Source organism: Vanellus vanellus (genome assembly GCF_965231255.1).
Source record: "Vanellus vanellus genome assembly, chromosome: 3".
NCBI lineage: Eukaryota > Metazoa > Chordata > Aves > Charadriiformes > Charadriidae > Vanellus > Vanellus vanellus.
This window is the reverse complement of record NC_138907.1, coordinates 31,314,940-31,339,730: the sequence shown is the minus strand read 5'-3', so window position 1 is coordinate 31,339,730 and position 24,791 is coordinate 31,314,940. Positions and strand designations below refer to the sequence as shown.

The window sequence follows — 24,791 nt, the reverse complement described above, 5'->3', positions numbered from 1 at the left end:
GTGGTGTTGTGAGCCTTTATGAATTCCAGAGGAAGTTCAGACTTAGAGCTTGTGAAATGCGATTGTTCCGATCCTCAGGGTTTGATTAAACCCAAATCCAGGATGTGCCAGTTTGTGGTATTAGTAATTTTAAAGTTTTATTTATATTTTGTATGAAAATGTTCCAACTTCTTGAACAGAATTCTGAACATACCTGTCTTTGGCTAACTTTAAAAAATAATGTTCAAATATGTATTTTAGAAGTATTTACATGGTTTTTTAGGATCAGAGTCTCCTTTACGCAATTTTATTAATTTGAGGGGGGGGGGGGAGGGAAGTCACAATTAGACCCTTATTATTAAAATCTACATTCATACATCCTTAATATAATTTGAATCTGAATTAGCTGAACTTTTATTTATGCTTAGGCTTGGAAGCCTATCCTTTCTCTGGGGGGAAATATTTCACGTTTGTGCCTTGTTCTTTTGGTGGAGGAGGAGCTTGTTACCCCATCTCTGCCGTGACTGTCAGAGATGCTCTCAGCCTCATAACAACCTGACCAGCAAAAGCCCCGGAATGGTCCAGTGCAGATCTCGATCATGTTGTTGCATGTGCTGGTGTTGGTGTGTGAATGTGAGCTTCGTGCTGGCTCAGGGCCACGGCGATGCTGAGGGCTGCAGTAGTACCGGCCTGTCTACCGGGGGCAGGCTGAGGACAAGGCTTGGCTCTGCCACCTTCCGCCCTAGCCAGCAGAGCTGAGCAGGCGCCCGAGGGCAGGAGATGCTCTGCCGTATTAAAGGGGGCTGCATATCCCACCCTGGCATATGTTCTCCATAACCCCCTGTAGGAGTTCTCTGCGTCAGCCAGAGCGCCCCTGGGCTCTTCGCTGCTGCGCTGCCGTGGAGTCAGAGAAACTCTCATCTGGACAATTATTGTTTTAATATTGCGTTGTCTTTTCTTCTATAGCCCTGATCTCCAGATTGTTGGGTTTGGGGTTTTTTTTGAGTAACAGCTGTTAGTTATCAACTCCAAGAATAGTCTTAACAGTTTAACATCAGACACTTGAAATTAATTGGGCCTACTCTGTTACTGCTGGAATCAGCAGGGCACACACTTCCATTCATTTCATTTCCAAGCAATTTCAGGTTTTCTTTTCGCTTCTATCATTTAGAGGAAGCTAGGATTGTTTAGTGAGTTTTCAGTGCGGTACTGGTTGAAAACAGAGGTTGTTGACTTTTTAAATCTCCATTTGTTTCTCAAACACTGTTCCAGTGCAGAGAGATACTTTTCTGAAATGTACACGTGGTGCTGAATTTTTTAGACTGCCATTAAAAAAAATAATTCTGAACCTCAATTTAATATTCTGAAAACTTCTGTTCTCAGATACAGAGGGTCCAAGTGTTCCTGTTGATATCTAGTAGGTTTTGGCATCCCCACTCGTGGAAATATTTGAAACCTGACTGGACACAGTCCTGAGCAACTTGCCTTGGTTTGACCCTGCTTTGAGCGAGGGAGTTAAACCAGCCAATCTCCACAGGTGCCTTTCAACTGCTGTGATTCCCTGGCATTCAACAGTTTCCAAAAGCTGAAAGAAAGTGACCCTCACTCTTCATTGCCAGCTTGTCTTGCAGGATCCAGATATAAGAATCTAATGACCGATCCAGAGAAGTCGATGTGGAGTAGATGCCCATTGCCCACATGATGGGGTAACTGTAGACTCTGACGGCGTTTGCAGGTGTAGGTTCTGATGGTCTGCGCCTTCTGTGTGATGCTCTTCTGAAGACTCTTCCATCGAGTTCCAGCGTACCTTTCTTTCTTGTTGCCCAGATATGAATTGGCAGCAAAGCTTTGAAATAACTTGCTGTCATTTTGAAGTAACGTGTGCGATGAGGAGAGAAAACAAAGCTTTGAATGGAGGAAGGAGGAAATCAGTAGTTTGTTCTAGGGCTTTGGTTTTGAGTGGAAGTTGGGCTGTTGAAGGATTTTATTTTAATTTTTTTTTGCCTTTCAAGAAAAAAATGAATATGCATGTCCTGATGCAAAATTTGTCATCAGTTACAGAAAACAACATAGTTGTATTTGAAAAGTATGAATCAACCATTTTACTTTCATTAGTCCCTTTGTTTAAAATTGTGTAACTGTGACTCACAACTCCTCAAATGTTTCTAAGAGACTTCTCCGTTATAAAATGGGGTCAAAAAGAGGGCTACTGTGGTTAAAAAGATGCATATTCCAAGACTTTTTTTCTGCAAAATACTTGTCAGTGGACTCAGGAGTAACTAGATGTATAAATGTGTTAACGAACCTTTACACTATTGTAAGATATTTTATTGCTAGAATTGAAGGTGATCATCTAAGTACTGGGTAATATATCTATGACTGGAGAATCACTATGAAAATTGTGGTGTAAAAAGTAGGACGTGAAAAAATTTAGCTGCAATTTTATGATTTAGATGTAAGGATATGTCTCCAAAAACTAGAAGGCTATCTTATCCTACGCTTTCATATTTAGATACCTAAAAAAGAAAAGATTATTTTATAGTTGAGAGCGGGGGTTGACTCTAAAAGTAATCGGTTAGAAATGAAGCATAAGAAATTTCAGTCCAGAAGAGTTTTTTTTTTTTATGTGTTTATAACTGGATGAAAAACATGTTTTAAATGAAATGGTCTTTCAGCATATGTTTATGCCAGTTCTAGTGATATTACTCATGGAAAGTCTCCCGTGTGGATCTGTCACAACCTGAGGGAACAAATTATTCCCTTTTAAGAGAAGGGGAAAACAAATATAGCACTACCTAACTGAACTTTTATTTCACTAATTCCAGATACTTATTTTTGTCAGTTTTATCCCCCTTTTGGTTACAGTCTTACTAAAGGAATTTGTTTTCTGTGAAAACATGCAATTCATTAATCCCCACATTAATTGTGGGGATTTGGTCGTTATTTTTACTTGTTGTTTTTTTTTTTTTTCCCCACTGAGGTTGATACATACTTCTGTTTGTAATGCAAAATAAGAGGGTATCCACTGTTTTAAATGATTAAAGAATAATCAATAATACACCTAATGTTTATCTCACTTTCATTTGAGGATATATTTAAATCTGATTAGCATCTCTTACTGTAGATGCCCAGCGGTAGCATATGATACCAGTAAAATAATAATATTTAAAACTATGACAATGAGGAGCACCAGAGAAGACATGAAAGAACCCCAGAGGCCTAAAAGAGAAAAGTGTATAATTTAATAACAAAGAACTCAATCTACTTATGTTGCTCTACAGACATCTGAGTACATCTTCTTACATTTACATCTGTCTCTAAGAAAAGTAACTGAGCTATTAAGCTTACGTTGCCTTAACAAGCATATTTTTGTTTGAATGTTTTTTGTTTGGTTGGTTTGTGTGTGTTTTTCATGCAAAACTAAAAAAAAAAAAAAACAAATGTTACCTTTTTCTGAAGAATGAGTGACCTACTCTTTTTCTTAAATTTCTTGGGTTTTTTTTTTTCCAGTCTGTCACTATAATCCTTTTTACACTGTAATGCTACAGTTCCTTCACAGGGGATTAATATATTTTTCTGGAAGCACTAAACTAGTACCCCAGTTCTACAGCCTCTTTTCCAGCGAAGAAAAATTTTCCTTGATGGGCAGTATGGAACACTTCTTGACCAGCATCAATTTTGAATAGTCATAAACTAGAGTATAGGAAAATGTCAAAGCAAACTTATTTCCTCTATGGAAAAAAAAAAAAAGGAAAGAAAACGAAAAAAAACAAATGAGGACTTTAAAAATTGTAAGAGACCTGTCATGATTAACTTTGTAGAAATTATTTTTGAGTGATAGCAACATATAATTTTGATCAAGTTTGCATGAAGCACCACTGTATGTAACATCTGTCTTGCGTATGTTGAGCTGGAGAATAAACACAGGATGCAAATGTATCTTCTGTGAACTAAAGCAGACAGCTTTTTTTTTTTTTTTTAGGTGAATTCCAAATCAAAGTAAGGTAAGAAGAAAGGACACGGCTAGAAAGATGTGGTCACACTTGTCCTTAGTATTTAATACCTCGAAGTTTTCCTGCCAGCAATCATTCTGATTCCAGAATTCTTAATTTATTTTGAGTTTCTCTATGTGGAAAACCCGGGTATTTCAGAGCTCAGTAAGCTGTGCCAAGAAGTGTCTGTAGGTTAAAAATATTTAATATGAAGTCTTCAGAAACAGCCTAGATGTTGAGGGATGGGGAGGGAACAGGGAGGAGCAGCAGCAGAGGATCTGTGATTCCCTCACGCCATGTAGAGAGTCTGTCTCCATTGCATTGCTCAGCCCTCATAGAAGGGGCTTCTTGACTCCAGCCTTGGCTGGTGGATCTGTGCTGGGGAGAGGGTAGCTTGCTAAGGAGAGATCAAGTACTAAGATCAGTGATACTGTAGGAAGGGAGGGAAAAACAGAATAAAGCCTGGCTCGAGCCAAAGCTACCGGTCAGAATTTTGCGTGAATCGGGGCTGTGGAGGCTGCGTGGCAGCACTGGCTGCGCTGCCTCCCAACTGCCCAGAGTGAGCATTAAAGAAAATGACAGTTGCTGGAGGTGCCATTCCCCAAGCGGCATTTTGCTCCATATGTTGTGGTCTTGTCCAGTTATGCTCCACTCTGGCAACAAAGTCTCCGTGAGAGTTAACGTGACTCTTAAGCTCCAGCCTTTGATCTGGCTTAACTAGCTGTGTTTTAGCCACAACAGTTGTTGCACCTGTGTTGCCCATTCTACCAGGCAAAAATGATTCCTGAGACCAGTTACAACTGAATAGCATGTTCTTGTAGCCTTTCTAGATAATTTCAAACTGACTGTTCACATGTGAGACTTCTTGATGCAATCTTTATTTGAATAAATCTGCATGCTCTATGAAGTTCACTGACAAATAAACTGGTTGAGAGGTCTGTATTCACTGGAGAACCTGATGGACTCTCCTTAATGGAGCATCTGTGTCTTAAATGTCCTGTGTCCTACAGAAGGGTGGTTTGAGTAGGACAGTGCATGCACTAGGGAAAAGTTTTTGTTTGAAAATTAGACGGACTTTAGGCAGACATCGGTTTCCCTAATTATAAAGTATTGGTGACAATGCCAAATATAGATGGTACTAGCAAAGTTTAGGTAGTAGGAAAGTTTGTAGGCAGGATTTTTTTTTTTTTTTTTTTAAAAAAGTCATTTATTCCCCAAACCTTAATTCTTGGTACTTTAATATGCTCCAACTTGAATAACTGTGCATGAACTGCTGAGTTCCAGGATTTTACCCTTTGCATCTACTGTTTCTAAAACCAGCCAGGATGGTAGTCTCTCTTGCAAGATCCTGTGTGGCTGGAGATGAAACACCGGCTTTCTCCCTGCGCTACCGCTGCAGGGGTTTCCACTTGGCTGAGCTGAGCAGCAGCTGCTTGCAGGACAGCGTTGGTGATGGCCTTCCGCTCTGGAACTTGTAGCTTCTTTTGGTCTGCTGTGTTTCATGGTGTTGGGTCGGGCTTGTTGGCTTCACCACGCTCTTGAGAACTGTGAGGGACAGGGGCTAAATAAGGCTGCTTGTTGAGCTCTTCAGTGTGGAATGGTTTTGCTAGGCTTTTGAGGGAGCAGCAGTGTCTTTTTGGACCATGTCATGTTTTTAATGTATGCATCTAAGGCAATTCCATGTCAAGAGTCTCTAGAAATATGTGAAATGTGAGTGTTTAACATCACCTAGTGTTTCTCTTGTTTCTAGACTGTGATTGCCAAAACCCCTTGTGTTTCTTTGTCTCCCTGTGCCCCCCTCCCAGTGGGTAAAAAGAGGTTAGGTAAAATCTTGTCAGTGTTTGGCTATATTTTTTAGTGTTGTATGTACAGTTTATTCCCCTGAGGTCACTGTGGTAATTTAGTTGTGTAAATCTGAGTGAGTGCTGGCAGGATTGGTCTTGAAATTATAAAGTGTATTCATAAGGAGCATACCTGTTTTGATGCCTATTATATTTTTAGAAGTGGACTCTAAGGTTTTCATTTCCTATGTCAAACCTGAAGCCTTTTTTACTGTCTCTCCTTTCTTCTAACATTCATGTTAATTGGCTATAGACAAGTAATTTTTTAACATATTTGAATATATTTAATTATCATTAATTCTGCTTAGAATTATTTTAATGCTATTTAATGCTATATCGTAATCACATAAAATGTGGGGTTTTTTCCTTTTTAAGCTTGTCATCTTACATTAAGGTAATACTGTATTCTGTAACGTTATCCATATTGCCACGATTTCTCTTCACGGCGTTGCTGCAACAGGGAGAAGAGCGGTAGCTGAATTCTCTCTTTTAAGTTCCTACTGTACCGCAGTGTTTAAAGTAAAAATAAATGACTTAACTGCTCTTTAGTTGGATGGTTACCTTGGAAGTAGATTTTGGACGTGGAGTTCAGATTTTAAAGCTCTCTGCAAGAGCAGAAAGGAGCTTCAACCCCAGCTGCTTTATGAGCAGTGACAGGACCTGTTTTCTGAAACTGTCAATGAAAGCGGTGGGGGCAGTCACAGGTGACTGTCACCTTCAGTCTTGAGACATGCCACCCTAGGTCTTTCACTTTCCACTGCAGACATGGGGACGTGTATTTCTTCTGGGGATGAATCCGCAGCACCGGGTTCGTTCGGATAACAGCATCTGGCACTAGATTGATTTAACAGGCTATGAGGTTTGCTCTTTTCAGATATGCACTTGTACGGCAGCTTCTGTGCAGCTCTGACATGGCCACACGCTACTGTTGGTTTTTCTGCCTCCTAGCACCACGTGTGAAGCTAAGGCTCTTTGACACCTGCCATTTGGACCCTTTTTTTACTGAAAAATGTCATCGTTTTCAGACAAGATGAAGACAGATATCTGATCGTTCTTCCCTTTGCAGGGATGTGCTGAGGGCATGGTTTGTACACAGATGAATAAAGGATTTCAGGCCGTAGCTATGCAGTTAGTTTTATTAGTTTAGTATGGTAAGTAGTTTTTGGCTTAGGGATTCGTAGACTTGCATCTAAGGCAGAAGAAATTAAAGCATGGTAACTCGTTGTTACATCTTGCAATAATTGTCAAACCTATTTCATTCTGCTGCGAGTAGCAATTGTCTTACGGTTTTAATGGCTGGAAATTTCACACCACTTTTCTTTGGGGAGGGGAATGATGGTAGTTGAGGAATTGAAATCAGAAAATTTGAGCTCTTCTCATTCTGAAATTGGTGAAATGTTTTATGTGGGATACGTTTTCTGCATTCATCCAAATCTGGAAGTTAGTAGAACTGGGGTCCGTTTTCCAAAGTAGTAACTTTTTTTAAAGGAGAAGCTTTTAAATCCTATGCCATAATTGCTTCCCCCCATATTCTTGAAACACGTTTTGTACTAACAAATAGGCAATCAGGTTGCATGGCTGAGAACATTATTGTCCTTATGTTTGAAACATCCTTTTATTATGTTTGATTACAAGCAAAATGCTCTTACAATGTGAAGTCGACACGCAGCCCTCTTTCACACTCCAAAGCAGTGGAAGTTGAAAATGTTGGGCTTTGTTAGCCCTAATATTTCCCAGCTTGCAGGGAAGCGGGTAATACTTGAAGATAACTACTTCAATAATTGTATTTTTTAATATACACACAAATTTTCCAGTCTTCGTCATACGTTTCTTATGAGATTTGGATGCAGATCTCTTTAGTTATACTGGCTTTGATTTCTTGTATTCCTTTTAATTTCTTATAAAACAGACATCGAGTAATTCTTGCATTTTATCTGATGTTGAAAGACTATAGTTCGGTATTTCAAACTATTACATTTTTCTTTTGCATATTGTTCTTCATCTGGAAGTGCATACTTCGATTCTGTAGTGAAGTTCTTCATAAGCATGGATGGAGAATCAAATATTGTTCTAAGACTTAATTTTAGTTTAAGATAAGTCACTTAAAATGATTTGAAGCAAGGATACAAATTGTGATTAGATTATCTTGCTAAACACTGATAGAACCAGGCCTAATTCTTCTCTCTTCAGTAGGTTCTAAAGATCTACGCGGTTCACCAGCAAAGCCATCAGCTTGACTGGTGCTAAATATCATTTGTGCCTAATACAGGAGAGAACAGGAGAGAAATAATCTTTAATGCAAGGATGGTTGCCTTGAAATTCTATTATTTCAGAAGATGCTTTATAAGGGGCTGATTTTTTTGTCCCTGCTGTAGGGTCAGCAAGCTGTTTCAACAGCAGGGTTTGTGATTGACAGACATACTGTTGTTCTGTGTTGTAATTTGCTGTGTGACAGAGTTCCTGGTTTGAAATAGTTTAATAATTTTTACTTTAAAAAGTAGGTCAAGTTGGCCAGGAGAAAATTGCTTTCTGCTTTGCATGATGTAATTTCTGGTAAACTTTGTGAAATACAGAGCAAACTCATTTATACGTGGGTAGAAACATTTACAGACGTTTTGTTGAGAATTCAAAACACTAGTTTTAAGCAGAATTTCACTTAATGTTCTCTGTGGAAACTTACAGAATATGGCTGAGCAACAATGCAGAGTCTGCATCACTGCTTGTCACTTGATGTGCCGTCTGAAGACACTTTGTGGGCTTAACTTGTGTGCTTGGGAGCTTCTGAACAGGAACTGTTCTATAAAACTTGTTCTCCCTCCTCCCTCCCACCCCCCCATTTAATTGAATGGTGTCACTATCAGGTTTTCTGTGGTATTTTTGCAAAAGAAGACTGTACCTCTTGTCTAACGTGACTGGTTTTGAAAGGTGGACTTCCATATTTATCAAAACTTTTGTGGTATGTAGTGACTAAAAGTTTTGAATGAAGCAATGGAAATTTGATGAAAATTCCATTCCTATCTATTTTGTCATTGTAAAATGTATATAATATTGGAATATCTCCTGAGTTCTATATGTTGTTAAAATTTAAAGCTAAATCCTTAGATTATTTAAAAGCGCAGTTGAATTGTGTGTTTTTTGGCTTGATTCTGTTGAATTATGATTTCTTTCTAGTATAATCTTTTTTCGTGATCCTAACATCTTCCTTTGGCATACCGCTAGCTCATTGGAGCTGAGGGAAAGACCAGATTTTGAATTTAATCTCATCTGTCAGAATGAGCAGGCTTTTAAAAAATCTTCTCAAGCTTTTTATTCTTTGAATCCATTATTGAGTATACACCAGAACCTTTTTATCTTGCACTTCCATGACATATGTTCCTCATAAGAAAAAAAAGTAATGGCTTTAGCTGTGTCAGAGCCAGGGTCTGTCAAGCCTGGTGTCCTATTGTTCCTGTGGCCAGGCGTGCGTGGCTGAATAAATCACAGCGTCTCGCTCAGCCTGCTCTGGACTGCAGTCTCCAGTCGGCCGTATTCATCACCTCCCCAGCAGAAGGAACTGCGCTGTGTATGTGGACCGGAGTGCTCACATAGCCCAGCGTGAGACCCTGGGAATGGCAGGTAACGTGACATGCCCATGACAGCAAGAAACCTGCGGCTTGCCGTTGGTGACGATGAGGAGTTGGAGGGGCAGTCAAAGTTGCTTCTGCCATGGGCAGTGTCCTGCTTGACAGGAGAGGAAGGAGCAAGACGCAAGTCAAAATGCAATAAAGGGATTATTGCTGTTTCATACGAAACAGCTTTGACCTCCCCTAGGTAGTTTTCATTAGTCACCAAAAATGGGTGCGTAGGGACACGTATAAGAACAGACGCAGACATGCTATTTCTCTAGCACTTCGTAGCTCCCAGCCATAGTTTGGTTTTAGGCTCTTCTGGAGCTAGTTGCGACTTCTGTGTTTTCAGTAATGCCCCATGGATTTCTCTTGCATGAAATAGCCCAATCTTCTTTTGAGCCTGTACTTAATTAAGTCTTCCCTGCCGCTCCTCAGTTTGTTTTTAATCACTAAATCTATCAACATAATTAAAGTTTGTAGCATTCCAATTGAGCTTCTAAATGTAACATTCTTTTCTAGCAAATATTTTGTCATTTTATTTCATTTTCTTTTTCTGTTCTGGGTAATTCTTAAGCCAATTATTTTGTTAAGTAACACTGAATAATCCTTTGACCCTTCTGTACTTCTGCCCTTTGGGAGTCTCGAGCTTTTGTTGCCAGAAGCTTATGAAGAATATATTTATCAGTTAATATGTAAAAAGTTGGGTTAGAGGACTATTGTACTATGTACTGCGCATATATGCAATCAATTAAGGGTTCAGCTGGTTATTATCATTAACCTTCATTAGAGTGCATACCTGTCCAGATTATTTGTGCGTGCATCAACTGCACACACCTTCTTTCTAAAATTAGACTCTGTTAACCACAATTACTAAATTTTGATTGGGAAGAGAGTTTTATTTTGGCAGATCATAATTTTATGAACAGATATGAAAATCTGGGCCCACTTTGAGGTTGGCATACCCTTTGCTTTTAGAGTGACCACAATTTTCTTCCAAGTATTAACACTGTTCTCTTCTTTGTGCTGGTATTGTTTCTTAAAATGTTATTTTGAAGGCTTCAAGTTGTAAATCAGGGTTTTGGATATTGTAGGAACAGTAAGTTATGTAAAGTTGGATAAAGTTACTTTTTCTCTCTGCGTAGGTTACTAATCCAGTGTTGCATTTGATTGTGGGGAAATGACTTCAACGTAATAAAATAGTCTGAAACGTTGGTAAGGTTCGTGAAAATGTCAGGAAACAGCATCCATCTTTAACCCTAGAAGCCTCCAGCCTGATACATCTTTTTCTTTATATTAGATTTTTGCATAGTTTTGACAAGGTTTTCGGTCAAAACTTGCTACCTAAGAACCTTGTAAGTTTTAAAAAATGTGCCATTATAGGCATGTACGTGAAGTAGTAACATATTTCACAACTGTCCATAACTCTAGTTGGTTAAATGTAATCTTCAGTATTAGGCATTTTTGTAGGTATGCAACAGCTTTAAAATAAAAAAAAAAAATAATAATTAAGTATTCTGAGATTATTTTTGTTAACTTTTTAAAGACAGGCTTAAGGCTTTTTTCCTGTAAAAATTGAGACATTGAAAATCTGAATGTTTTGAACAGGTCTTCAACTTATCTTTTCATACTAAATAATAAATAAATATATTATAATATACAATAAATATATAACAAATATGTTATATATAATTATATACTAATTCCTTAGTCGGCTTAAATAAAGCCGACTAAGAAAATAACTTGTTCTAGTAAATGTTAAAAGGCTTCTTAAAGCATTTACAGTACAGCCGACGCGGTCTCTAGCATAAAGCTGAGGGGCCACCAGGTGGTGCTAGTGGAATACATTTAATGTTGGTTTAACTACTTAAAATGTGTCTTAGCAAATGTGAACGAGACGGGTGCGGTGTACGAAAACTTACTTTCTATGCAACGACCCTCTTTGTACAATTAAAAAGAGTAAATCATAATATTATGTAGTGGCTTTATGGGTTGGGCGCTTTTAATTTTAAAAAGTTGGACATAGATGCTGAGGGAAAAAACGTATCTATAGGATGGCTAATGTGGCTAGCAGACAGTATGGAGGCATGTGCCCAGATTCTTTACCTGCTTGTTTTGTTAATTCAGAGCAGGTTTATGAAACTTGTCTGTTCGTTTATTGTAAGCATATCCTATCGTGACCACTTGCTTATTTACTTACTACATTTTGACTTTATTAAAAAGTTATTTTGGTATTGATTGTTGTCTTAACTGTCAAGATTTTGGTCAGTGGAAGAATCTTTCCTCTTAAGAAATGCACAGAAATAAGGATCTCATTTTATGAGGGGGTGAGGGAGTATAGTTTAAAAAGTCAGAACTAGAATTTGATTCTATTTTGAAGATATACGGATTTTTATATACAGTGTTTACCAACACTTTTGAGGGCTTTCTTTCGACTCCCTTGAAATTTTTACCCTTTTTTTTTTAAAAAAAAAAAAAGGGGGGGGGGGGGACAACAGAGTTAGAGAATAGTGTGGACTATAGTAGTTTGGAGTAAATTTCTATCAACTACAGATTTGAGCAGGTTTTGTTTTGTCTTCATGTGCCTGGACATAAAATATGTATATTCTTTGAAAGCGTGATGCAGAGCACTTTACAATGTTACGTTAGTATAAATTTTCCTGTATAGCAGCACCTTTTTAAAGAGGAGTGTTAGGATTAAAAAAACCAAACAAACAAAAAAAAAAGAAACAAAACCAACAGAAAACCATAAAATGTCTCTAAACCAAAGCGACTGTCTCTTGTTTTGTCAAAAAGCAAAATCCAGAACAACTGCAAAGAAAAATCTCCAAACCTCTTTTGCTTATAATCTTAGCGTTGTGACCAAGCTAAATGTTTTAGTATTGTATGTGCCAGTTTCACACTAGTAACCACCTCACCGTAGCTAAAACCAAAACTAAATAAAACCGCACGACAGCCACTAAGAGGTCTGTAAAAGTTTGGTTGACTATGGTTAAACGAACCAGAGGATGGTTTCTTTGGAGTTTGTGGCCCTACGCATTTACTCTGGGTAACACATTTATTCACTGTCTGGGTTTTACTGTCTTAGGCACGGCGGTATGGGGTTCTGCCTGAGCCGAAATTCTTCCCCTCCTTTTTCAAGTCTGCTACACCAAGGACTTCATAACGACCTGTGTGTACGAAACCATCTTAGAATGGATGTCAAACATCCAGTGTATGCTGCTTCTCAAAGTGCTTTTTATATCTCGTTTTCCAGCCTGAAATAATTTTTTTACTTGGCTTCCCCCTCCCTTTTTCTCCCCCCAGCGGATAAATGCTCTTGCACTTGAGGAAAGGAAGTCTGCTCTTTTCAAATGTTTCTTTCTCCCATCCCGAGTTTAATTTTACTTACTCAATTTAGCAAGGAGCTTTTGTGCTACCTACCTTAAAATTTGGCACAAGTCACTTACTGCCGTGGAATGATAGCATTATTGCCTTCCTTTCGCTTCTGAAAATTGTCAGTGTAACACAGTTTATAGCACAGCACTGTAAAAATGTGTGCAAAACATTTTTTTTTTTAATCAAAGTGTAATATCAATGCATTAAACTTAGAAATTGCATTCGAGGTTAACTTTTGGATCTGCTCCAATACAAAGAGATTGAAGAGCAATTAGTTAAAAGCTGTTAGAAGTATGTGCTAACGTGTGTGGTTTTTTGGAAGCAATTTCCAAAAAGGGAGCGCTTTGCCAGATGCTGCCTTTATAGGGTGTGAACAGGTTAAGAAACACATTCTGCTGCATTGTTCTTTAAACTACCCGTTCATCAGAAAAATCAGTTTGAGAGGAGGCTTCTGTCAACATCTCCGTTCTCAGCAGTTGGGTTTCTGTGATATGACCGTCTTTCCAAACTTGTTTTACTGGTGACCCAGGCTTATTGTCTGTCATGGGGCTGTTTTCTCACTGCCATTTAGAGTGAAGGAATGGCCGTAATACAGGGGTTTTTTAAAAAGATCATGTAAATGGTTTCATTTTCATTTGCCTTGTTCAGGCTGTTGACCAACTGGTCTGAGCAATTTTTCTGTCTTGTAAACCGGTTGTTTGAATAGGGCTGGAGTTATGCTCGTACAAAAGAGAACAGGATTTTATCCTCTGTATTATTTTTGTATTATTATTGTCTGTAATATTGAAATGTTCTTTTGAGTTTATAGTTACTATAAACATCTGACTTACATGTACAGCACTCTACCAAATTCCATTTTGATTGAATAGATAATAATTTATATATTAAAAAAACAACCTGTAAAAACAACAGTAAGAAAATCATACCTTTTATGTCTGCATTTTATGCTATTTACTGTTTACAAGCTTGGAACGCTGAATGGAAATGTGTTTTGTCACTGAGCTATTCTCCAGCTTTTTCTGAAGGGAAAAAGCTTTTACCTAGGGACTAACAGGTATCAGTTTCTTTATTTAAAAATGTCGCCTAGTAAATGTTCTTAAGTGGAAAATTTATAGTCTAATTCTAAAACTTTGCTTTATATGCAAAGTTATGATTTTTTTTATTATTTTTTTTTATTGAAAGGTCTGGACTGTGGTTTCACTCCTTATGGCGAAGATAAGGTTATTCAAAGAGCGGAATAGTAAAAGTAAAAATAGTTCTGAAACTGATAGTATTCCTCTCCAGTGCAGTGGCTGTATGATGCCTTAATTATCAGTCTGAAATTCAAGATCTGTTGAAGTTCTTTGAAGAAATATACTGTTTGTTGATTCAGTGGTGTCAAAATTTCACAGCTGAAAAGAAACTTACACAGGGAACAGTTGATTGCCGTTTTCTCTTGAGTGGAACTAGAGCACTTGAGGGTTTTTTAATTACGTGTTGCGATTTGAATCGGTGAGTTTATCATCATTACTGAATGAGTTTGAGGTGTGTGGTAGATACATGAACCGTAGTTTCAGTTACTGAAGACATGCAGTCTGTGTTATTCTTTGGGGATGGCAGTGAGACCGGGGAGAAGCCGCGGAGAAGCAAGCTGCAGCTCTGCCTCGGTCTGTATCAACCTGGGTTTTTTCTGAGACTTTTAGGCAGCTAGCTTTAGGCAACGTACATGCACACTCGTGACTTGGCTTCATGCAATAGTTTGATTGGTGTTAGACTTCAGAATCTAGGTGTTTTTAAAGAAATCGTCAGGTAGGTTTTTATTTTGTTTGTGGAAGCTGGTTTGCCTATTTACTTCTGTTAACACTTGTTTCTTACGTTCATTTTCTCTGTTGTAGGAGAGGGCTGTTTTGGCTTATATGGAGGGAGATCTTTTGCTTTGTTTGTACTGTCTTCTTTTATAAGTATTCAGTTGATTCAAAATATCTTTAAAACGTGAGGCTTTAAAAAAATTCTAACTATTCAGTTGAGTCATTTGCTGAGTACTTCAGTTGTGCGGTGTTTTGATTATTTGCCATTTTATTTTTCAGCATTGTCAGTGAAGCAGGAGCATCTATCTACAGCGTCAGTCCAGAAGCGTCCAAGGAAATGCCAGACCTAGACCCTAACCTAAGAAGTGCAGGTATGAAGTGTATTTCATTTTATCACCAGTTCAACATGAAGCTTAAGTCTCAGTTCTCAGACTGTACTGTTTATAATATTCAGTATACTAATAGTCAAAAGTCTAAAAAGTGAAGGGTTTGGGTGTTTTCTTTCCAAACCTTAACTCTTCTATCATTTCGCATTTGAAGGTCCTAGGTATGCAAATCAATGACATTATCTTCTACTACGGCCTGTCATGTAAAGGTTCTTGTGGATGTATTCCTTCAATAGGCTGGTACAGGAGAATTTATGGGGAGTAATATAACCAATGACTTGCATAAACTTTCACAGTTGGACATTTCCATGCCCACAAGAGCGAGACCTTCCCTCTCTTCTCTTGTCCCTTGTACGTACACAAACGTCTCTTAACAATAATTAAACATTTGAAGGGCTGGAGAAAAATGTGAGAGTAGAACAGATGATTTAAAGGTGTGCATTCATTGTGATCAGTTTGAAATCTTCGTGTAGCTGAATATAGTCCTCAAGAAATACTATTTAGTTTTAGTTTTTAAAAAATTGTCTACTTCAGCAAAAATGTCACTGAGGTATATATAATACAGCCCGAGTTCTTAGAAACGTACAAGTGTTGCCACTGTTATAATTTCAGTGTTTGGTTAAAGAGTAGTCTTTAAAGATCAAATTCCTAGGAGCTGCGTTGGTGTCCAAATTCTATTCATGGATTTGGTTTGTTGGGAGACAGCTGTAAGGGCAGGTCTGAGGTTATTTTGGATTACTTCACTTGTGTATTTTTAATTGGGTGTCTCTTTCTGTTTGTTTATTCTAGTTTTTTATTTTCTTGGTTTACCTGCAATTTGCTGTCATAATCAAGTAAAGCACATTTGAAAATGCGTAACATTCTCATATACAAATCTTTTCCAGTCAAAATGATATTATTCTTAATTTTGTTGTTATCTTAGCAGATTACTGGCCTGGAAATCCTGAGAAAGGCATAGAAGTGGGTCAGCAGAAAACAGTTCTGAAATTAGGGTTATTTGGGGGTAAAACTTCCTAGGATTCCTCGCGTTCCCCTTTCTTCTTATTTCCATATGGGAAAAAGGGATTTGTGTTAACTCAGTGTTTCAAGTGCATGATTTCATGATTTTACAGGAATATTCTTTAAATGTCTGTATCAGCCCTTCCCTTTGCAGGACAGGCCTCTAGCTCTCTAGCTTCCCCCCCCCCCTCTTTCTCCCCTGCCTGAGAATGGGCTCCGTTGTGTTTATTTCTTCCCTGGGCCACAGGTTTTGAATGTGGCACGGTATGGCCAGAGCAAATATGACACTTCTGTATTTGTGACAGATGCCACTAACTTTCCCTTGAGCCAAAGAAAAACACTGAAGAGGAGGAAATCTAACTATTAACAATATGCTTTTTCAGATGCACGTGATTTTCCTTTTTTCAGAAGTTAATTTTTGAAAATTTCACACTTTTATTTAGTGTTGTGCATCAAATACATTAAATGAAAACCAAACTTCTAATGTATGACCAATTTCAGTATTAATTATCTATTGTTCATAATTTCTCCATTATTACTAGGAATTGCTTCAGGCGTAACTTAGGTGCTGTTGCATCTGGTTTGAAAAGCATCAACAATTTTAACGTGCTGCAGCAGTACCACAGAGGGGATAGAAAGTGAAGAGGGGTAGGATAGAAAGTGAAAAATAATTGCTTAGTTCCATGGAAGTCAGCTGTTATGGAACTGACAACTAGAAGTATATTTATTAAAATATAATTCTTCTGTATGGTTTAGACTTTCTTCTTGATGTCTTTTGGTGTCAATTTGTAATGAGCTGCACTAAAAGCTGTGGACATTTTTTTCTTTCAAGCTGAACATAGTAATCTGACATAACATTAGAGGGAAATATTAACTGATGTTTGGGATTTTTTCCAAACTCTTTTTCTGGACTAGTTTTTACTTTTGTACTTTTGATTTTCTTTTAATTTGCAGCAAACAGAAAAGTGACATGGTGTCAAGGCTGACTTGCTTTTTATTTTAATTGTTGTGTTACATCATGTCAGATTCTGTGCTTACATGATAGCATTTAGTACATTAAAGGAAGCTGACAGCTGCATGATGATGTGTGACATTTATAGTTAAAATAAAAGGTACAACTGATGTGAGATATCTGTGATCTTAACGCAGTTTGCCACTTTAACATTTTTCTCAACACAAACTTTATAGAAATGTTTTAGGGTTTTTTGAATTACGTAGGTAGGCCTCTGTCTGTCAGGTACATAAACATGAAATATTAAATAATGCATATTATATTTATATGAGAGCTTACTTTCACATCTTGTGCTATCTCAGTTGCATTTGTAGTGCTGTTTAGCAATTGTTTGTAATAAGTTTTCACTTCATATAGAGAAATAGAAGACATCAATCCTGATAAAAATATTATCTTATTAACTTCTCCTTGGCTAAATGTTTTACATAGGCAGAAAAATAACAACCTTCAGCATTTCTTGGAGGTCCTGATTAAAGATATTAGTTAAGCCAAGAACTCGAATAGTTATTCTTTTTTTTCCCTTTGAGCTCTAGAGGATCATGGATGACATGGGTTTGTAATAAATAATTAGAAAGGTCTCATTATAAATAGATTGTGTATGTATGAACTCTAGTGGAAAGTCTTCACAGTCATCCATACAGCTCTTTTAGCCAATATTACTCTTGCTTGGGAAAAAAAAAAAAAAGATTGTTTCTTAAACAATTTGCTGGTATCTACAGTCCAGAGAATGGAATAGGGTCTGTCCAATTTTAGAATTGTCCTCCGGAGCTGAGTACCTTCTTTCTGGCCCTAGGCAATATCTGCTCCTAATGCCAGTTCTTTACATTGAACAAGGTTGACTAAAAGTTTTATAGCACCACATATGAATATTTCACAAAAGTGCAGAAGCTTCTTTTACAGGAACTAGAGTAGCAGTAAATCTTGTGGATTGGGACTCCAACTAAGTAGATAGTAAAGAACTTGATGAAACCTAGTTACTTGTGTTTGAGTGGAGTGAGAAGGTATATATCCCCTTCTGACAGTCATTGTAGGATTAATGAGCAGAACAGCTATTTCTCAGACTCACAGAGTTAGGAGATAAGGGGCTTATAGGCCGGAGCAATAAAAGGATTTCCTACTTGATAGGCTGAGGAAGTTCAGCAGCAGCAGATAAGGAGGGTTCTGCCTAGAGAACAAGCCACTGGAGTTCAGTAACTGGGGTTTTTGGATGAACTTGGAATAGGGTTGTAGCCTGACAGAGAAGGGGATGCAAGGCTTCCTTGAATTCTCCTTCCCAAAAGCTGTGCCTAAGAACAGGCTGAAGATTTGGGGTGGGAATTATTGTAGGGGAGAGCGGGCACCATAAAAAGGGTGCTTAGCAAGCTGTCCATGTTGATCATCTTTTGAAGCTTATTAATATGTGCCTTCTCGAGGCTTTTTGACTGCCCGCTCCAGGGTTAGTCAAATGGCAGTGAGGGAGCTGCGAGGCTGGGTGGGTGACTGCAGCTCTATTTCTGCCCCAGCACGTGTCCTCTGGCCACTCTCTCGGAGGAGTCAGATGTTTAATTTGATAGAGTTTTCATAAAGCTGTCAAATTCAGATTTACTTGGCTGTCCTGGTCTTCTGTTGGGTTTTTTCTTATTATTTTTTCTCCTGAGCTACCATCAGTGTGAAAACTTCCTATTTAACCTTTGGTTAGCTTTTATCCATGGCAAGTTCAAGTAGGAGTTTTTCACTATAACGTGTCCATAAGATCATCTGGATTACTCTAGGTCTCTGTGGTTGGGACTTGCTTATGCCTTTTTTTAAACAGAAGGCCTGAATGCAAGTTTCCCTTTGCAGTAGTTGTAAGTACCGTGCTCAGCGAACAGTTACTTTGCCTTCCAAGTTTACCAGTAGTTCTCCTTGCTGTTAGTTGTCTTTTATTATCGGAGCTGTTGAGAAGACTGTCTTGATGTGGTATTCTTTGCATGAGTAAAAGGAGGAAAAAAAAAGCTAAACTCAGTGGCGACAAGCATTGCTTGCTCAGACGGATGGACTATGTGACAATCAATGGCGACCTGTTTTCGGCCCTGTCACTGCGCCTGCGAACTCTAGAATTAAACGGTTTGCTAAAAGTCGGTATATTCTTTGTTTTACCTCCAACTTGTCGTATAGTAGTTGGCCAAGGTTTTATTTTGTTGTGCAGAATCCTCATTACTAATGAAAATGAGGCTTCTGGGATGAGAAATAAAATGTGTCTGTGCAGGTGTCGGTGCGTAGACCCTGCCATGCCTTCTGTTTTTTCTCTCACGTAGCGCTCCTCCGCTTCTACAGTTCCTTCTTGTTGCTAATGCTTGTTGGCTTGAACAAGTTTGGGTAGACAAAATGGGAAGGCTGTGGAGGGACAGGTGAAATATACAGAAAGTATAAGCATGTGTGACTCGTGTTGAAGGATTGACATGCAGAAATATGGAATTTATGTACTTCCTGGATACCTGGAAACTTTTTAAGGTATGGTCAGCTAGTGGTGGTTTTGTTGTTGCCCTTAGTACAAGGCAGATAATGGATGCAACGATCGTTTTGCATGTGCTGACATTAGATTTTTTTTTTCATCTGCTGCCTTTCCACCTCAAAGTGCATACCGTGATGAAATGAACGTTGCTTAATAACTCTAGGAACCAGAGGAAATTGCTGAATTCTGGTGGAACGGTGGCCTGGTGGTACAGAATCTCTCTAAGAGGCAGTAGTCATGCTGGGATTTTACCCTGGTTTTGATATACGCTCAGTTATATTAAGTGAGAAATGTCTTCATTTCATTAAATTGATGAATTCTGTTTCATTTTGGGATGACTGCTCTAACAAATAAGCAAACTTTTCTTTGTTTCACTATTTAAGAAGTAATATAAAAACCTAATGCCCTTCACTGCATTGATTTATAAAAACGCGGACTAACCTGAATACGTAGAATTCTTCAAACGCAGGATGAGGTGGGAAAGGGGATTACATCTTTTCAGACATGACGTTTGTGTAAACACTTGTTAGTGGAGATCTCTAACAATCAGAGAGCTAAGCCTCTCCGATTTATTTCCATGCCTTAATGCAGTCATATGCATTTGGTTTTCAGTTTGCAATTCTGTGTTCAGATGCTGAAGCAAGGGCAAGGTACTTGGGCTGGCCTCATGCAGCAGCTCCAAGAAATGCTCATTTTCTTTTCAGACGTGAAGGGCCCGGGGTCCTCTGTCAAGGCCACATAGTTGTGTCGCTAAATTACGAAAGCAACAAATGTAGGTAAAATATTCCCTAAAGTTACTTTTTTGCAAAAATTTGGAATACTGAAAGGACAAGCATGTGTGTCACGCTGCATGCGCAGGTATGATCCAATATAGAAACTGTGCTGCTTTTAAAGGATGATTTCTGAGGATAAAGAAGAATCTGAGAGAGCAAAAGGTCACACGGCGCAGCTTGCCTTAGCATTGTCAAATCCCATCTGCTTGTCTCCTCTCCACAGGGCAGAACACATTGGATTATTGTACACTCAAAGTTCAGCACACCACTTGCACTTTTCCTTGCAAAAGAAAGCCTTATAGGCTTCAAGGGCTTGTTAGGACTTTGAGACTGTCATGCTACAGGGTTTTATTCCCTGGGGTGCTGTTAAAGATAGAGACATACAGTTCAGAGCTGTCATACTGGCCAGCAAGTAGAAGGTAGAGATTGGAAAAAATGTAATTTCTTTTGACTTTATCTTAAGGAAAGTAAAACAATTTGATGATTAGATGTGTGGGACATAGTGCCTTGATGTCTACTTGAGCTAATTTCTTTATCTTCTTAAAAGAGCACTACTCCCCCTTGGCTACTCAGGAGAGAAGGTCATTTTTCAAAAACTTTATTGGGCAGAAGTCTTACGGTTAAACCATTTCCACTGCTTTCTAAGTGGAAGCTTCCTTCTACAGCTAATCGTAGAGGATTGGTGCAAGTTCCACAAGTTTTCAGAAAGAGTTAGAAGAAAGGAAAGTAAGCGCTGAATTCTTACACATGAAAACATTTTGCCTAAACCCAACCTGTTTAGTTGGGTTGTGTGCAATTACAGCAGTACAAAAATGAAATTGCATTCTCTCCTTCACCTGATGTACTCTATAGCATTTAGTTTATCATATTGTTGGAAAGGAAAAGATGTAGTGGTTAGAAACAAAATGGGTTGTGACCAGCAGGAGGAGGTAAATAAGACATTACTCCTTTCCCCATAGAACCCAGCTCTCGCCAATGAGCAGAAGCTCATCTGAAGCTGGGCTCTACAGTTCGAACAGAAGTTGTAGCAAATCTGTGGATAATCTTAAAAGAGTCCATAACTGCAGGTAGTCTGGAAATGATTGGGCCTCCTACAGTCGTGCATGAACATGTGTGCCTGCATCAGGATTTTGAGATAGAAAAATGGGTTTGAATTGCCCAAAACTAGTGGCATAATGCAGAATGGGTTGTTACGCAAGTGTTGGAGATCCTTGTAGTCTTTACTTTCTTCTTGTTCTAGACAAGAATCTGACGTTTTCCAGTCTGTGCAAACTTCATGGCATGTGTGAGAGATGGTATTTAATCGTAAACATCTTGCTCATCGGGACTGTATTTCCTATGCAGCTGTAAAGTCTAGCAGTAGCTAGAGTAGTGGAGTTTGATCTATAATCTGCAAGATCAAGACCCACTTAAATTCCTCTAGGCTTCTGCCTTGTTACAAAATTAAACCAGATTATTTTGAGCTAGGTGAAAACTTTTCTGTCTGTTTTGCATCAGTATTTCCACTACGCTAAGAGATTTGTGTATGCATATAGCTTGTAATTGAGCATTGTTCTCTGTACGCGTGTTAATGTTTGCAACTGATATGTAATCTTTGCATGGAGAGACGTGATGTTCACCTTGCCTGCCTCTCATTTCCCTGTTATGTCACAGATGGGTCGGAGTTCAGCAGTTGGCCTTGGCCTTTTATTTACAGAGCATCACTTGCTGCACTTCTGAACAAACTGAAAACATCCCACCAGTTCTGTCTAAAAGCAATGTCCAGAAGCAAAGTATTAGTCCAGGCTCCGGTAAAGCCCCTTTCCCTTAGCATAAAGGAGTTACAAAAATTATTTACTTCCCTCCCTCTGGATGTAACTCTGTGCATGTGTGTGTCTCTGTATTTCCCTTAAAAGCCTTTGCCGCTGTGAAGCATGGAGACAGAGGAACAAGTACAACAGAGTACAAGGATGCTCTTCAATTTAAGGAGTTGTGAGTCGCTTTAATATAGCGGTACGATGCGTTACTCACCAAAGCGCCTTTTCTTGCTCCAAGCGTAGGGAGGGACATTCTGAATACTTATGAAAGGTTAATTTTTGTTGTTGGTATAAATGAGTAACTCTTGTAAGTATAGAACTTCAAGTCATTTTTTTACTTTTAGTAGTAACTGTAATCAATGCCATGGTGTTGCTGTTCAAATTGGTACCAGCGGTCTGAATGTGAAAAGTGTACTGATGATTTCTATCTTTTAAGTTGAGCAGATGGGAAAAGATTTTTCTGAATTTATACCGTCCTGTAAGACTAACTCATTTCTAAGGCAGATAAATCACATCAGGCTTCAATTAAATGAATATGTCTCCCATCTCACCTTGGATAAAAAAAAAAAGTGCTATTATCTATGATACAGAAATAACTAATATTTGAAAAGTATTTTTGAGAGTGTTTCTAGGAAAAAAAATTGTCTTTAAAAGCTGCATTGTAATATTCACTTGTTGAGGTTTCCCCTTTCTATGTATTTCTTACTTCCTTTTTGTATTCAAGTCATCTCTTTTAAAGATTTTTGTAGTAAGTAAATAGAACATTGTCATTCATTATTTCATTAATCTTAGGCAAATAACAGATTATCAGTTTTATGGAGTTAAAAGTAAACTAAAATTTAACCTTTTTAAAACAAAAACCTGCTCACTTGCCACAGAAGAATTTTGGATGAAATGCAGCTGTTGAGCAGTTGCTTAAAATAAATTGCATACTTTAAACCCACCAAGAAGATATATGAGGATTCAAAACTGTGTCACAAATCCTGACCTACTGAGAAAGAATGCTTAATGAAAAGACTACTGTACGTTTCACTGTATCCTTTGCAAGGAGGGTGAAATTCAGGTCAACAGGATAGAAAGCTTCCAGGACTCAGGAAACCTGAACAATCGATCACTGAGTAAACATTATTGCAGGTACTTATGGAGAGTAATTGATCTTGAACACAATAATAGGCTTTATAAAAGGATTTAAATAAGTTGTAATGTTTCCATATCTATCCTGGTGTGATATATTGACAGTAATTACATATGCATTTGCAAGTTAGTCTCTGATTACCTCAATATATTATTTTTTTATTTCATCGACACTGAGGTTTCAAGCCAGACTTTTAAGGTGTAAAGGTTAATTTAAAATGGGAGGGGGGATGAGTTACTTGGATGTTATGGTAGCATGTCTCAGCAAGAACAAAATACTGAGGTTTTGTAATAAAAATACAGAATGTTCTCATTTATGACAAAATTGAGGTTGAACTAGTCATAGCCTAATAGCTTGTGGTTGCCATATATTTATTTGCAAAACACTTGTAAAACTACCCGCTGCCTTCATATCTGGAAGCTTCGCATTGTTTCAAAAGACAAACAAATGCTCCCACTCATATGAGGTAGCTGAACTGTCACAGTTACTGACTGGGACATGGTTTTATCCTTATATAAAGACCCATGCATTTAAAGGAAGGAATTGGAAATCTTGGACTTCGGACCAAAAATGTTTTCCTGTGTGCAGTGGCAAGCAATTCTTGAATGCCACTGTAACTGAAAGAAATTGATTATTTTTTATTTTTTTTTCTTCTTCCACCCGTAATCATTCCTGGCAGTCTCTCATGCTGCATTTGGCGGAACTTTGTATGTCCATTTTCAGTCTTTCCCTACCTACAGCCATTAAGCTTTTGCTTTATGGTGTGGCTCTTACATCGAGGAATGCAAAAGGAGAGCATTTTAATATGCTATTGTCTGAACACATAAGTTGGCAGGCTGCCCTCAAAGCAGGCACAGTACTTAATTTATAATAAATTTTGTTATGTAGTTGACAATGTTGTTCGTTGCTGACAGGCAAAAATACTTAACCATCTAGTGGGTTTGTCTTGTCAAATAACCAAAGCATGGAGTGAATCAAGACCATCAAACGGTTAAATTGCCTTTCTTACAAAATTGCAGAAAATGTCCTAATGACAAGACAGGATTTCATTAAATATGGTTTCTGTAACCTTCTTTATTTTTTATTCCATTTCGAGGCAAAGTTCGTCTGCACTGAAGTCAGAGGACCACCTAGGCCATCCTGCCCCCCTCCCCTCCTCTAGCCCCCCCAAGCTTTAAATTTTTACTTGGATTTACTGCATGGCAGCACAGTATCTTACTGACGTTCCAAGTATTGCTACAATGTTTTCTTCTTAATTGACAACTTGAAGCTTTGCATCTATTGGGTGTGCAATTCTTGTGGCGGGTTTTCTAGTAGAGGGCTATGTCATCCTGCTTGTAATACTCTGATTAATATTGACTAGTCTGTTTTTCTCATTTTACTTAGAATAGCGTATTTTAAGAATGGCATCTCAAACATTTCATGTTTGGCCCTGTTGATTACTTTTGAGAAATCCAATTACCTGGTTTTGCCCTGCATGCCATCATATAATTTATTTTGTATTTGCTGGAGCAAAACTGAAGCATGCCTTAATAACTGTAGAAGTGAGAATCCATTACCTGTTTCATTGTCAGTCTTCTAAAAATGCATGGTTTCTAGCTATTCCTGAAATGCACCTTAAGCATATAAAGAAAT

General features: G+C 38.2%; 1 protein-coding gene across 1 annotated transcript in view; it reads left to right on the top strand.

The window, feature by feature from the left end:
* The window catches only part of SRBD1 (S1 RNA binding domain 1), a gene marked incomplete at its 5' end in the record, with an annotated part of 128,083 nt that overhangs the window by 43,702 nt on the left and 59,590 nt on the right, over positions 1 to 24,791 (top strand). The window contains one exon of the mRNA XM_082480243.1: positions 14,862 to 14,953. Coding sequence (XP_082336369.1) covers positions 14,862 to 14,953 — 92 coding nt within the window. The remainder of the gene's footprint in view (positions 1 to 14,861; positions 14,954 to 24,791) is intronic.